This window comes from Ambystoma mexicanum, chromosome 7p (assembly GCF_040938575.1).
Source record: "Ambystoma mexicanum isolate Mex_15411 chromosome 7p, UKY_AmexF1_1, whole genome shotgun sequence".
Taxonomy (NCBI): Eukaryota; Metazoa; Chordata; class Amphibia; order Caudata; family Ambystomatidae; genus Ambystoma; species Ambystoma mexicanum.
The window spans coordinates 605,096,611-605,113,092 of record NC_090939.1 but is presented as its reverse complement, the minus strand read 5'-3'; the positions used below and the strand labels follow the sequence as shown (position 1 = coordinate 605,113,092).

General features: G+C 46.7%; 1 protein-coding gene across 1 annotated transcript in view; it reads left to right on the top strand.

The window, feature by feature from the left end:
- Positions 1–16,482, top strand: part of TUBGCP5 (tubulin gamma complex component 5) — a 1,250,274-nt gene that overhangs the window by 86,426 nt on the left and 1,147,366 nt on the right. Inside the window, exon 4 of the mRNA XM_069636613.1 lies at positions 14,784–14,880. Within this exon, the coding sequence (XP_069492714.1) occupies positions 14,784–14,880 (97 nt within the window). The remainder of the gene's footprint in view (positions 1–14,783; positions 14,881–16,482) is intronic.

Genomic DNA, 16,482 nt, shown 5'->3' with positions numbered 1-16,482 from the left:
AGGCATATTTAAAAAACCTCCTTCTCAATTTGGCTACAGACTTTAGTAGTTCAACATGTGTTATTTAATTTCCACAAGGAGGCAAGCAAATTCTTTAAAGCAACTGTTATAACAGGTTATTATTGAATAAGACAAACCAAGGTTAGAGCAAACAATATAGTGATTTTAAGCAACAGTTGGAAAGGGGCAACTCTAATAATTTTCTGAAAACATTTCAAGTTTCTGCAAAGCACAACTGAGAGTCAGCAGAGAGTTGCAGCATCAGTGAGAGCAGAGCAGCAGTTTCAAGAGCTATCTTCAATTCTTCTATTGCCTTCTGGCTAGGGGCGAAGGCAGTCGGGTAATTCAAAGGGGCTGAGTGTGCAGTTTACATTAGAGGTTGAGGCAAGGTATCTTTAGAGGTTTTGACTAACAAATGATGTATTAATTTGCAGATTTTTGACACGCACACGTACACACGTACACGTACACACACACGTACACACGTACACACACACACGTACACAAACACACACACACGTTAGCTGAATAGGATTTGGACTATTTCTTTCGACTTTGACGTGCACCCTTATTTTTTGTTGGTTAGGCAGGGTACTTCCCTCCTAGCAGTAGGGCTAGATGTTTTCTTTTTTGTTCCAATACGTTTTTATTTGCATGTTCTAACTTTACATAAACAACTGGGTGTTTAGTGCATGTGTTGGGGAACCCTGTTGAGTCTTCCTTCTTGGGGGGGTTGCTGATGTAGGTCTTTCGAAGTTCATCTTCCCCCAGAGGGTCAATAATGCCCAATACTGGCATGGACCTGGGGCACCATGCGCGCCGAGCACCCTCTGTCAAGAATCGCAATAACCCTGACCAGTCTTTGCTGAATCTGCTGTGTTCCCCTTGCAGTGAGTAGGTGAGCCATTCTATGGGTACCAGTGACCAGATCTTAGCTACCTACTCATGGTCCTGTGGTGGGTCCTTAGCCTTCCACTTACGCGCCAGGACTAGTGCGGCCGCCATCATCATAACGTAGAGTTTGCGTTTGGGCTTTGAGGCAATGGCGTCCAGCGCCCCGTTTAGACCTATCAATGCTAGACCCCTATTGCCGCCCGCCTTCACCCCCAGGACTTGTTCAATTGCCTTGTGGATCCCTTTCCAGTATGGGTCTAGCTTTGGGCAGTCCCACCAGATGTGACTCCAAGTGCCCGCCCCTCTGCATTCCCTCCAGCATATTTGTGAGGTCCCCGGGTAGATTCTGTGAAGCCTGACCGGGGTTAAGTGGCACTGAAGTATCAATTTCAGCCATATCTCTCTGATTTGTAGGGATCTCGCTAGTTTTGGGGCACGCTCCCATAGCTTTTCCCACTCAGATTCTGCTATTGTATGCCCTGTGGCCTCTTCCCACCCGTTCAAATGTCTTCCTATCAGTGGATCTTCACCATCCTTAATATGTTTGTGCGTTAGTGCCACCACTCTCCTGTCCCCGGTGTCAGTGTTTAAGTACTTCTCGAAAGGGGTTAGTCGTCGGGTCCCAGCTACCTTCATGGAGGAATCTAGGAGCCAATGCCGCATCTGGGTGGATCTATACCTCTGGCTTTCCCCCAAGTCAAAGTCTGCCTTGCTTTGTTCGAAGGATTTAATCTGGTCCCCCCTCGAGCAGCCCCCTAGTTGCCAGGCATCAAATGCGCGTGTGTTGAGCCCCGTGGTCGATTGTAGATTATCGAACAGCAGGGTATACGGTGAGGGGAAGGTGGTGGTGTTGGATGTTTTAACTGCGTGATCCCATGCCTCGCCTATCGTTGTCAGTATTGCGCTAGCGTACCTTTGGCGTGGTCTTTCACCCTTGGGTTTCCATAAGATGTCTTCTAGCGGGGCCCCTGCTACTGCCTTCTCCGTAGGTCTCCATATTTTCCCCCGGTCGTCCTTTTGCCAGTCTCTCTAACAACCCTTATTTGTGCTGCCGTGTAGTATGCCCTGAAATCCAGTCCCCCTCTGGATATTGGAGTTCTCATTACTTTGGCGGCAACTCTCGGGGTTTGTTATTCCATATGAATTTATTTATGATTCTGTGGAGGGCTCTAAAAAAGGCCAGAGGGATGAGGATCGGGAGGGCCGTGAACAAGTAGAGCAGCTGAGGGAGAACGACCATTTTTATTACATTGATGCGCCCCAACCAGGATATTGTTGGCGGTCCCCAGTCGACCATTTTGTTTTTAAGTTTCCCTAGTAGAGGCAGATAGTTTGCCTGGTAAAGTTCCCCCACCACTTTGGGCAGTTTTACCCCTAGGTATGTTATGGACCCACCCATCTAAACTGGAAGGTCTGTTTAAGTGTTTGTTCTGCGCTGGCCGAAAGGGTGTGGCTGAGGATTTCTGACATACTTGTGTTCACTTTCAAGCCTGCCACTGCTCCGAACTGGAGGAGTTCCGTTTCTAGTGCCCTCAGGGAGGCCTCTGGCTGGGAGATAGTCATAAGCATGTCATCTGCAAAGGCGGCAACTTTGTGCTCTCGCCCTCCGAAGAGTATCCCTGCAATGTCTTTGTTGGCTCTTATGGCTTGAAGGAAGGGTTCTAGGTTCAGGGCTTAGAGAATGGGGGACAGCGGGCAGCCCTGCTTCGTGCCCCTCCTGACCTCCACTGGGTCTGAGATCTGCCCATTAACCGAGGAGTCTGAGGAACGGTTGTTGGTAGTTAGCACTAAAAGTAGAGTGAAAGCCTTTTTGTTTTGAAATGTGTGAGAAGAAAACCATCTCCAGAGCGGGGTCCCCAAAACATTGGCCTCAGTGGTGAACTCTCTGTTGCTGCTTGTCTCTGCAGCTAATGTCCCTGGGGCGTAGTTGGTCTCGACGTCGGTTACCGCGTTCCGGTGTCCGTGGCCGCGCCACTAAAGGAAACTGGTGCTTCTCTATCTGCCTCTTCTCCCAATCTGGACTTCACAGTCAGAGAAAATGCCAGCCTTCAGGTGTCCGGCTAGCGATGGCCTCGCTCTCCACGCTCCGGTGGGCTCTGCGACCCAGCGTGGTTAAGCCCCTTCAGGACATCTCTTCCTGAGGGCTCGCCTCTGCGTAGGGATTGCACACACCCCTATGTAGGAGTTTCCTTCTCTCCATTTACAGTTCCTCTCCTATTTATGTACGTCATTGCGAACAGGAAAGGTGTGTCCTCCTTCCTCGCCTTTGGCGCTCGGATGAAATCCTGCATTGCCTGAAGCCAACAGGAAGGAAGGGATGTCACAGGTTGATGGAGTCAAAACAGGAATAAAATTAGGTTTTCCATCCCATGTAGGCAGACAATGTCTTCCCTCTCTGGGAGGTCCTTATCGAACTGGGAGTCCTTGTCCGTGAGAGGGGGAGTCCCTCTCAGTGAGGTCCTACTTGCCCAGACCCCAGGGTCTCGTGGAGCTGGTTCACCTACCTAACCTCACAGGGGGTGGTTCCCCCCCTGGGGAGAAGGGACGAATTGACCAGATTTGTCACAGGGGAATCCCTCATAGCAACATGGACAGTGAGGCATTTTTCTTTTAGTTTAAAAGAAACCCATTCAAACTGTCATCCCCGAGTCCGTTTCCTTCTTCCGGTACGCTACAGTAACCATGCCAAATATTCCCTCAATTGAACTGTCAACTCGTAGATAATTTCATGCTGGAGGTTTTTTCACTTGCATCTGTCCCCCTCCTGATCCTAATGTACAGGGTCTGATTAAGTGGACACACCAGGGTCTTCCTGAATGCTTATAAACCCTCTGGACCCAAGGGATTTGGAGGTCCAGGGCACAGGATGGGCTTTCTTTTCCATCAATTCATCAAGTTACATTCTCTTCAATGCTGATCTTTAGATCTGTCACCGAGATAGTTGTTGTCGGAGCTGGATGAGCAGGAATGGGGAACCAAGTGAGCATTGGTAGATTGATCCCTGCTTGGGGAGGGATCATGCTATTTTGCATTCTTGTGGTGGCTCCCTTGTCATCCTTCCGGTGAACTTGATCAGGACCTAATCCATGACCTCCTAGTCTGACTTGCATGCTCCATAATGCACTCGCTGCTTGTTCACACAACAGATCTCAGATGAGTAGAGAGACTGACTTGAAAAGGTGGTGTTCTTTCGCTCTGACAAAGTTGTTAATGCTGTGTGGCAATGGCAGTGTCTCCCCCTTGCTTGCCTGATGTCCGGGTTGCTCCTTCTGGTTCCGATGTAGGGGAAAAAGCAGTCTTTCCTTATTTTAACATGCAACCTCTAGAACATGGCCTCTCGCAAATTCATAGTATTTTAGGGGCTTAGGAGGGTGTCTGGTTATTTGTTGCAACATGAAGAAGACTACGACTGATGCTGGACCTAACACTATGGGAAACAAAAGCAGACCATCATTAATAGTTATACTTGCCTGAATGTGGAGCATCTATCTACATCTACATCAATCTACATGTTAGGGCATCTATCACTCCAGGTAACAGGAAAACAGGAGAATGTCCCAAGGGAGAACCGTATTGTATCTTCCCTAAAAGGGGATGAGCCAAATATTTCTTTTTAAAAAACATTTTTATTGCTGAGCATCTGGGTGCTGGTCACTGTCTCTTCTTAAGACTGTGACAAAGGGATAGTGGCAGCGCATTAATAAATGACAGAGATATACATGTGCAGGAAAGAATACATTGATGACATTAGCAACAAAATAACACTGTGTGAAGATATGGCATAATACATCAACAACATAGTGGTCTCTGCCTGGCACCTGCAGCATAGTAATGCTGTGGGTGGCAAGTGCATGGTTGCAGTGTGGTGTGTGGGTAGCTATGTCATTTGATAATGCTGATGCATGTCTGGCTGAATTGTGTCATGACTAGTGTGCAGTTGAATTGCACTTTGGTTAGTCGTGTCCGTGAGGCTTCAGTGGAAAATCCACTGGGGAGCCCCCCTGTTCAATTGAAGGAAAATTGTGGGCACTGCTTTAGTGGTCACAGATGCATTTACATCATTCAGTGAAATAGCAAGCATTATTACAAGATTGAAAGCAAGGAAAATCAACATCAAGGACGAGGTTGGGCATTTTACATTTGCAGTTGCCCCAGGGAATGCTTGTACCATTGAGTGGTATAGCAAACAAGTAATACAACTAAGAGCAAGATGCAACCGTTTTAAGGGAGTGCATGCTCAAGTATAAAGCATACATAGCTTCATATGATTGATCCATTCATCATTAAGTAGAATAATTGCATGGTGAAGAGTGTTTCCAAGTCAATAACACATCCTAAAGAATCTACAGTAAGGCACGTGTTGCGTTTTGTGAGTAGATTAGGGGTCCATTTACAAGGATACAGCCAGATAGCCCATAGCAGTAAGATGATATTCCAGCATTTGACTTTTAAGGTTTGACTGTGGACAGAGCAGGGTGGGTGGTGAAAGGTGTGGGCGGATATTTTGAAGGAGGTGATAATGGAACATGAGGGAGGCGCAGAGCACCCATGTGAAGGATAGACGATAATGGGTTGGGGTCAAGGAGAGGTACAGGCAGAGAAAATGTTCATGGATGGGTTCAGTAAGTGGTGGAATGATAGCTAGAGGAACAGTATGGAGGAGAAGAGTGTTTACAAAGTAAATTAGGGTAGGACCACATCCAAGAGCACATTCAATGGATTGTGCTGATTTAAGCAATAGTTGTCCAACTTGATGATACTTGTTATCAATCATGGATTTAAGAGAGTAAAGTTGAGGCCTGTCGATGGGATTCAAACTTATGGCCTGTATCTCTGCCAAAATCACATTAACTTTATCTTAACGGATTCTGTTGCTTTTTCCTTGCTTTGTCCTTCCATGAAAATACTTTTCTTTTAATCTCATGTGGTTATCTATCTGAAAATGTAATGGAAATGCTTTTGAGAGTCACGGCTTGTTGCTTGTAACACTATTTATACACTACATACATTAGTATCTTGTTAAAATGTGCTGATTTCTTTTGAGTTAAATAACTTCATTTCACGATAAAGACAAATCCAATGCAAACTGTCAAGTTGGTTCAAAACTGACATATTAAGATATTATTGGTAAAATGAACATCAGTATTAATGCTGATAAACAACTAGTGCATTGAAAGTAATTAGGAGACCATATATGATAACGCATAAGAGTATGTCATTGTTAGAATTGGTTTACTTAACAAAGAGTGTGTTATATTGAAGAGCACATTCAGACAGAGATGAGAAGCGGCAGGGACTGAAACAAGAGAAGAATTGATAACGTCTTAATAAAATACATGCAAGGGGTGGAAACCGGTAACTATAGCAGTTTTGGGGCATAAACAGTTTTGTCAACTTGATTGCATGTAAATTAAAAATTAATATTAAGAACATGAATACAGACGTTCCACATATTAGTACATTGTTTACATTGAACAAAATATGATACATAATTTCCTAATTCTATGCACTGAGAAAGCTAATGCCACCAAATAACTGCCTATTTTATCAGATTTCCAGTTGGATGGTATAATTTTAAAAGCTATGTTAATAATATAATAGTTTGGAAGATTGAATCTTCTACATTTCAGGATCACCCATAAACCCCAAAATTAGATTGACAAGTGACAAGGGCAGTAACAATAAATTTGTGTCTGCAGAATATCCCAAATAAAGTATATATTAACAGTCAAAATTCCTATCACTAAATTTAGCATTGGGTAAGCAGCAAGACCAATATAAGTCAGAACCTTCTATAGTAAAACTTGAAACTCTACTTTTGGCCCGGTGTGCCCGATCCAAACAAATAATAACGTAGTTTGCATGAAGTTGGTATCAATAGAGAAAATAAAATATTTCAAACAGATTTTTTCCCCTGGTATCTGAAGTAACACTGAGTCCCCAATCCCGTTCACCTGTAAAGATGAATAATTGGTAAGAGCATACACATTTTCAGCTTTACAGAAAGGCTTAAATAACAAGAAGGGAAGACCTTTTCAGGGTTTTTTGTGTAAAGCAGATGGCACAGTGATTAAAATTGCTTGAGTGATATTAAGGTAACATTCATATTCAGTCATCAAGTGTATATAAGAAATTCAGCTATGAAAAGGGGAAAGGTGGGATTCCATAAAAAAAGACCTAAAAATACCTTTACTAAAACAAGTATTATGAAAAATAAGATAGGTGCTACTGCAAATATGTATTTAATATGTATATAAGGCCAAATAAAAATATCCCTAAGTGAAATAGGTTTGTAGGAATGATCAACACTTTAATCCCAGGCAATTTAAAAAAACCGAAAGGACTGGCCACCAGGGGGCGCACAGGCAACCATGCTCTCTGTGTGAGCTCCGCTACTACAGGCCAAAAAGTGAATTAAGCCCCCACTTTTGGGCCCCCATCCCCGTGGACAAAAAGCAAGTGGCCGCAGTGTGAACACCCACCCCCTCTCACCAGAAGAAATCCCGGGGAGAATTGGGGTGAAACTCTCCTTGACATCATCGTCCGAAAATCACGGCCTGCCTGACCCGGACTGGAGTAACGAAATCGGTCAGGCTCACGTGAGCTGATGGATCCTGCAACGCTGAAAGGTCGTCCCGCGGTGCCGCGGACGGCTCGCCAGCGTGTGACACCCCACTCCAGCTCCGAGGGATACGCGGGCTGAAGAGAATGGTACGACAGACAGGGGGACAGAAAAGGTGGAGGAACCCAACCATCGAGGCAAGCCACCTTCCGGGGCTCCTGACCCGCTCCTCCCCATATTCGCACTGAGCGAGCATCACGGATCCACTTCCAACTGGGAACTGCGCAGCCCTCTGTCCCGGGGTGAGGGCACGAAATCGGGCTGCACTGCAGGAGCCGATAGAGACCCCCAACGTGAGGAAGTTCAAAAGAGGAGGCACATGAGACAAGCCCAGCGCCTCCAAGTACTCTCCTGACTGTACCGCGGCTACAGAGCTCCGGGGCTCTACATCCTGAGGTGCCCTGGAAACCCAGCGGATGTGTGGATCTCCTAGACCTCGGGCAGCTGTGGGACGAACCTCGAAGGCATAACAGACACTCGTGCAGTGAGTCGCAATTATCAGAACTTGCTCACCCTCACGCCCCCACAGCCCCAAGGCATGCGGAGCGGAATAGTCCTCCCTCGCCCCCTCCTGTGAACTACTGAAGCGCTTTGAATATTAAACGGGAACCCCTACCGGTAGCGACAACACACAAAGGCACCCACCCCTGACCCCCTTCACGATCCCACTTATGCGGACATGGGACAAAGCACAGAGCGCAGCAAAGGAGCAAGCGCATAACCATACTAACTTGGTCGAAAACGAGAACCGGACGCCTCACCGTCTGCACAGTGACAGCTCACACCGCTATAAATAATTGCAGATCCTGATCCTGCAGCGCCAGGAGAGGACAAACCTGTGAACTTCAGTAACGCTTGCTCCCGGGGCCCTATCAGACCCTCGCCATCCTGATGACTGCAACTCAATGCATTATATACGTCCTAACAATTGGATGAAGGGAGGTGGTGCACAGCGACCCCCACCCGGTGCAGTCCTGAAGGGAGAATAAAGAGGGGACCCAGCCCAAAGGGTGAAAATCACAACCACCCCCCCTTCCTCCTCAAGGTGAATAACAAGCAGAATGTAACCACACCCTGGCCTAAACGCACCTAAGGTGAACTTGGCAAAAGCCCCAACACCGTTGCCCAATCAATCTGAAGGCATCCTCTCATATTCCAGCAGTTATACAATCCCCTTTCTGACATCCCTTTTAAGAAAGTGGTATGGGGGATAAACACAACTCAACACACCAAATAAACAAAGAGGAAAGAGGGGTGCAGAGAAGCTGGGCACTATACCACAGGGTCATTATTTAACCACTGCCATCCTAGTGCACCGACGCACGCAACAGACACCTCATCAATAGCAACACTGGTGAGTTTCTGAAAGAGGCAATTCCTAACTACTTGGTGAGGCTGACCAATTTTACCTCAAAACTTCCATCAGACCTTTTGACCGCGTCGTCCTAATCGGAATCCTCAACCATCGCCAATACGCCTATTTAAGCCTATATGAGCGTGAAACAGAAATTGGCCTCCTTTGCCTACACTCCGACACCCCCTCGCTTTGGCAACCCCAATAAGGCAGCGTTGGACACCACAGGAAATGAAGCGGCAGCCACGAAAGGAGACATTGCAGCCCTGCTGGGCGAAATTAAGAACATGGGGGCCGGTATAGGAGGCAAAATAGACAAAATTACACAACGTCTAGACACCATAGAAGAAAGACTTGACGGGGTGGAGAACAACCAAGCGTCAATAGACACCCTTGAAGCACAGCTCAAGCATAGGATAATAGACTTGGAGCAACGAGAAGAGGACTTTAAGCTCAAAATGGACGACTTGGAAAACTGGGAAAGACGGTACAACCTGCGCATTTTTGGGATTCCAGAACGGGAAGTAGAAACTGAAAGCGATCTCAGGAAAACACTTCACAACATCATCAAGCTCCTGGTCGCTGACGATGCGATAGACAAACCCAAAACAGAGCAGATCCATAGAGCTGGGGATCCCCAGGGGGACCAAGATCAGTCCTCACCCGATTCCATCGCTACCAAGACAAGGCCAGGGTGTTCGAGAAAGCAAGAAGTAGCGAGGCGATTACTCTGACACACACACATATCAATCTATCAGAACCTATCTTCCCTGACATTGGCCCTCAGGCGGATGTGCGGACACCTCACAAAATGGCTGAAGGAATGGATCATCCGGTATAGATTGGGCTACCCCTTCTCCCCCTCCTTTGAATATGAAGGAACAAAGATACGAGAAAGATCGGAAAAAGAAATTAGGGCATGCACCTCAGAGCTAATTGGACCACAGGAGGAAGGAGGAAATCGGGAAGAGCCGAGACGGGAGGAGTGAGGATGGCGCATCCAAGTACCCAGGAGAAAGCGGGTGAAAGGCTCGAGAAGGTATCGGAGAGGCAATGTCTCCCCTAAAGGGGATAACGAAGTATGGTTGAAGTCTGTAAGATAGAGACACTTTACTGCAGAGAATGTGGCCTGATTAAGCGGCCAACTTAATGATTCCAGTATGGCCAGGATTCTGCCTTGCGTATCGGGGTGGGGGGACAGGTGGGGGACAAGACATGGGGCTCAATTAACATTAAGGTTTTTCATTATGTCGGGGGCTGTGAAGTAACGGCCTCCACTTGTGGTTCGATGCAGAGCCGGTGCTATCAACCTGGCTCGATCGGACGCCACCAACCGGGAAATGGGAGGGCAGCAGGAGGGAGTGGGTTATGGAAGGGGAGCAGACACAGGGTCAGGGTCAAAGCAGCATCTCCATTGGTTCAAAAGGTGAGATACTGTGTGATGATTAACGGGCAGACAAATTACTGGTCGTGGAAAGCAAGTAATTTTCCCCCCAAGATTACTCAATGGCAATGATATCTGAAGCAAGGGGTAGGGACTCCCTAAGGGTGGGAACACTTAATGTAAAAGGCCTCAACTCACCAACTAAGAGATCACTGGTGTCCAGAGAATTCCATAGGGCCAAGATAGATGTTCTCCCACTACAGGAGACTAAATATGGTAAGGGGGAAGAGCGACGGATCCTCGGGAGGCGTGCGGGTATAGAGTTGTGGGGATCTAGACCGCTAAGAAAAGGGGGAGTGGGGATTCTCATTAGGAGGGGAATCGAGTTTGAGGTAGCCAAGACCTGGTCCGATGTAGAAGGGCGTGCCCTATTGGTGATGGGACAAGCCAGATTCCTGGCAAAAATGATCCCTAAAATAATGTTAGAAGCCGCAGGCCATATCATCCTGGGTGGTGACTTCAACCAATGGGCAGACCCAACTATGCATCGGGAGTCTGGTAACCCTGAGGCGAGAATTCGGACTAGGGGAGACCGCACAGAGTTTGGTGCTGTGATGGATGTATATGGAATGAGAGATGTGTGGAGAGGAATGCACCCAGACGAACAGGGTTACACTTTTTACTCCACCCCACACAACACCTTTACCCGGATCGACTATACCTCTCCAAAGGGGTCTCCATATGACATGACTACAGTCAGAGATAGTCCCAGTCACATGGTCAGATCATGACATGGTCGTAGCTGACACTCGGTGGGAGAACCTGCCAGCCGCGGGAGGGAAATGGAGATGTAATGAGTCTCTTTGGAAGGACCCTGTCTTCAAGACAGAAATGGAGACAGAGATTAGTGAATACTTTAATCTGAATAATACCGGGGAAGTATCCAAACAGGTAGTCTGGGAAGCGGGGAAAGCTACCTGGAAAGGTATTATTGAGCGGGGTCCCGCAAGAAGAGAGAAAGAAAACATATCGAAAACAGACTCGGAACCGAGATCTGTCAGTTAGAAGGGGAAGTTAGGAGAGAGGATGAGGCTGATCCCAATAAATTAATTGAAGCAAAAAAGAAGAGGGAGGAACTACGACTTTTGGAACATGAGCAGATGGTGTGCAAGCTTCGACCCCTGAAGCAGAAATTCTATGAAAAAGGAGAAAGCTGACGCACTCCTGGCCCCCAGACTTGGGGAACAAAGGGCTGAGCGAAAAGTGCTACAAATAATTGAAGATGGCCTGCCCCAGCCATGACCATTCCCACCATCCCTGAATCCTTTGCCACTTTCTATGAGACTCTATACACATCGGAAACGGACCAAGACCAACTAGATACCGAAAATTATCTATCCTCCATCAATATGCCTAAGATGTCAGGTTCGGACTCTGAGCTTTTAGAATCCCTTATAACTGAACAAGAAATCCAAAATGCAATAAAGAGGTTAACTCTGGGCAAATCCCCAGGAGAGGACGGTTACACGGCCGGATTCTATAAGTCCTTTAGCACAAAACTGATACAATTCATGGTAGAGCTTTTCAATTAAATACTAGACTCGGGGAAAGCCCCAGACTCCTTCACCCGAGCACTGATTATGGTAATTCCCAAAGAAGGGAGGGACCCAATAAATGTGGATCATATCACCCCATCTCCCTGCTTAACTTAGACGCGAAAATTTACGCTAGGGTCCTGGCCTCCAGATTAGAGACACTAATGCCTCAACTCATCCATCCCGATCAAGTGGGTTTTATACTGGGGAGACAGGGAGCTGACACAATGCGACACTTATTCATGCATCCCGGAATATGACCAGTGAGCCTGTCCTTTTCTCGATCGAGTGGGGATTTATGAGGGGGGGGGGGGTCCTCCGCAAGGTGGGGATAGGCACAAGGTTCAGAAAGGGAATACAGGCGGTGTACACATCTCCCTAAGCATCCATATTTGTGAATGGAGAATACTCAAGATGGTTTGAACTAGAAAGAGGCACTCGGCAGAGATGCCATCTCTCTGCAATTCTCTTCGCTCTCTCCCTGGAACCTTTGGCACAAAAGATGAAGGCCGACCCCCAGGTAGAGGGAATGCCACTGGGGGGGGGGGGTTGAATATAAGGTGGCCCTTTATGCCGATGACATATTTTTACATATGACTAACCCCATAAAATCAATCCCCTGGGCTCTTCACCTATTAGAAGAATATGGTCAACTCTCTGGGTTTAAAGTGAACAAAGCCAAATCTACTCTCTTCCCCCTACAGGGTTCAATGGAGACAAATGAAGTCAAATTCTCCTTATTGGGTCTCAATATCGAACACTCTAAGCTGAAATATTTAGGCATACAAATCACTAGAGATCTAGTCGGTCTATACAAAGCCAAGCTCCCTCCCCTTTTCCAAAAGTTCCACGCAGATCTTAGTAAATGGAGCAAGCTGCCGATCTCATGGTTAGGGCGACTCAACGCCATTAAAATGGTCAGTCTCCCCTGGTTCTTGTACCCCTTTCAAATGCTTCCCATCGAGATGCCAAATAACTTCTTCATGGAGGTCAACAGAGCAATTGTGGGATTCCTCTGGCAGGGGGAAAAAGGCTAGAATCTCATACAACACCCTAACACTTCCTAAGGACAAAGGTGGGGTAGGTCTCCCGGATCTAAGAAAATACTATAAATGCGGCCCAATTACGAGTCCTAATCCCCCCCCCATCTACGGAACCACAAAGAGCCCCAATGGATCGCCATGGGCAATCACTACTCCTCACCGGCCACAGTTTCGGAGTGGCTATGGGCCCCCAGGAAAAAGCTTTATAATAGAATCCAAAACCAACCAATATTGAGCACCATATGGGGGATCTGGAAAAAGGGTACAAGGATGATATAATATGATATGGTATTTGTAACGCGCCTATACACAGGTGTTTCAAGGGATTGGGCATCCCCACTGAGCCACTTATGGTCCCCGGGAATTAACGAACACATTCCCAATGTGGAGAGGTTCCAAACATGGTACGAGGCTGGTCTAGAGAGGGTTGGACAACTGCTGAAAAAGGGCTCTTGTCACACCCCCGGAACTCACAGAAGCCCTGAGGATAGGCACATTGTCAATCTTTCTATATCTGCAGATAAAAAGCATTCTGACGAAAGCAGAGCGGAGAGCCAGGCTGAATAGGGACCTTACCCCCCTTTGAAATACTATTAGACACTAGAACAGAGATGAAGGGCCTGATATCTGCCATGTATAAGGAACTGGTAGAGGCGGGGAACCGGACTACGGAACCTTCGAGTGGCAGATGGGAGAGGGATTTAGGTGAACACATAAGCCCAGACATGTGGGAGAGAATGTGCAGAGCGGTCTCGCAAACATCCATATCGGGTCAATACAAACTACATGCTATCAAATTATTACACAGATGGCAATACGACCCACTCAGGCTCTCTAGGATGTTCCAAACAGCCAGTCCACGATGTTGGCGTGAATGTGGAGTGGTGGCTGACAATTGGCATATGTGCTGGGGTTGTCCCCGAATAAGGGTATACTGGGATGAGGTCCTGGGCTGGATCAGAGATATAGACGGCATTCACAGAACTGCAGACCCCATCTCATACTATTTAGTCTTGAGAAATGCGAAGACAAATGGAGAAGGATTAAAGGTCTAGTCCCTCAGTTATTGCTAGCTGCCCGGGCCATATTGGTGATGAAATGGAAGTCCAGAACAGTCCCGAGTGAGAGCGAATGGATGAATGTGGCCTCAAATATATGTATAATGGAAAAGATAACCTCATCTCTCCATGGGAGGTCCACACAATGCGAGGTCTTATGGATGGACTTCACGAGTAAACAATTGTCAGGAGTATCAAAGTGAGGGACGTAGAGACGGACGGAGGCGGTCCCCACCCCCGGCGTGGGTTTAGGCTGATTGATGCACTGGGTCGAAATGTAATGTATGAAACCTGAAAGGTTGTGAATGAAGGCACAAGAAGACTCGCCCAACAGGGTAGTCTCATCATGGACAAACTGTGACCATTCATAGACAAACACATACATGTCTCTAAAGATGCTTGCTCGGCCCATAGGGGGGAGTAGGGAAAGTCAAGTTGAAGACTTGCAGCTTGGAATTGGATGTACCTAAGAGATATACGATTAGACAATACTCTTGAAAAGCTCTGATTTGTTCTGTAATTCTGAGTTTGTATTTTTTACTGTGACTTGCATTAAACAAAACTTAGTAAAAACTTAATAAACGTGAATTTAAGAAAAAAAAGAAAAACTAAAGAAAACGAATGCAAAGCTGTTAATTTAGATCAAAGAAGTCATTTGAAGGCAACTTCTGCACTGAATGGGGGCAATAGGAATAATTTCTTTTTATGCCAGTGGGGCATTGTTGAACTAGATTTGTCATAATGTAGACATTGCACAAGCTGACGAAGGGCAATGTTTTTATGATACTTATGAAATGTAGGGAACCTAATTGCTGATTTGTTTATTCTTGCAGACCGATACACATTATGCTGTACTTTCCTTGCTGCTTTGTTTGTCCGACTCTCCTACCAACACAGATTATGTCGAGAAACCAAGGGAAAAAGAAGTGGGTATGTGCACAGATCTTGTATGTTTTGTTTATATTGGTGGTATCCTGTAGAAACATTTTCTCATCCATAATGTTCAGAAAGAAACCATTTTCTTGTTATGAAATTACTGTATACAGAACTGAGACCAAGATGCAAGTACATTTCTAAGGTATTTATTTGACAAGAACAAAAGATAACGACCAGGGTTATTGCCCTGAGTGTGGGGATTCAACGTATAATGAAAATTCAGGACTTGCAGAGTTCTCAATAAGTGGTCAAAGTGAGGGCCTTCCCCCTCAGCCACCAAAGGAATCCTCAAAATATTGTTAAACTGTGGGACACTGCGAAAAAGTCCCAAGTATCCAGTGTAAATCGGTGTCTCTTAAATGCCCAAATTCAGAGCAGAAATAAAATGTTTCTTCTTTGATAAGGGTGTCTTCTCTACGGCCAGTAGCAAAGACAGTCTTTTCCACCGTCCCACTTACCTGGCACAGTTTTTCTGGGGCTCCTGTACCCTCAAGACTGACTAGCATGCAAATATCCAGAGCACCTCCTGACCTCTGCATCCTATGCATTCTCTTTGGCGTCGTCTTCTTATGGACCAGTAGGGAGTTTTGGCCTGGCTGTGTGTTAAGATGGATTTCTGAACTCTGACCTGGTGGGCAGAGGTTCAGGAGGCCAACCTAGTTTCTTGGAACAGGGTAACCTTCTGGACAAGCCAGACCAATCAAGGTAGCTTGGCGACGGTCAAGACTAAGTCTCTGGAGGGGTGAGAGTGACTGAAAGACCTCAATGAGCACACAGAGTAAAGGACACTTACAAATCACTGCGTCAGGTATAGATCTATTAAAAATACAAATACATTTATTTCAAGGCCTTTGAGTATCAACACACAAATCAAATCACAGTAATACTATTAAGCCAACACAATCCTATCTAAGTACATATATACAAGACCAATGGGGTCTAAGGGGTTCATGCATAAAATGGGTCCACAACCTAAAAGGGGGAGGGAACGGGCAATGCAAATAGTCGTTAGCCCCTTCTACATCCAACACACTCCGAAGAGTGGAGCCTAATGCTGAAATGTACATGCAATGCTAGTGTACGCGGTAGTTCAAATGGGCAAAACGGGGTCCTTTCAAGGGTCTGTAGCAGCTCAGGAAGGTGGGTGAGGCGATGAAGAATAGGTTCCTACTATTCGAGGAGGGCCTCCACTTGAAGGGCAGAGTTGATTTGACGAGTTGGAAACAGTTCGCTAGCTCGCACTAGCAGTGGAAAGGAGAGGAGCCCCCAGGGGCCACTCGTGCTTAAAAATGGTTGGAGGCGCTAGGGGCCACTGGTTAGGGTTGCGATTACTCACGACCCCCGGCGCACTCCAGACCAAACTTCGGCAGTCGAGTCCACTTAGGTTGCAGGTCCAAGTGCAGCAATTTGACGGCTCTGCGGCTTTCAGTGCAAAGATACAGTGATGATTCCCAAACGGGACAGGGACGAATTCTACGCCCCTGGTGGATGTATCAGGCCAGTTTCACTTCAGCAGGCTGCAGGGGCAAGAGGGGCACAAATGCAGCGCACCAGCAAAGTTCGTCACCATGGCTGGGCGACATGGTAACCGCGTAT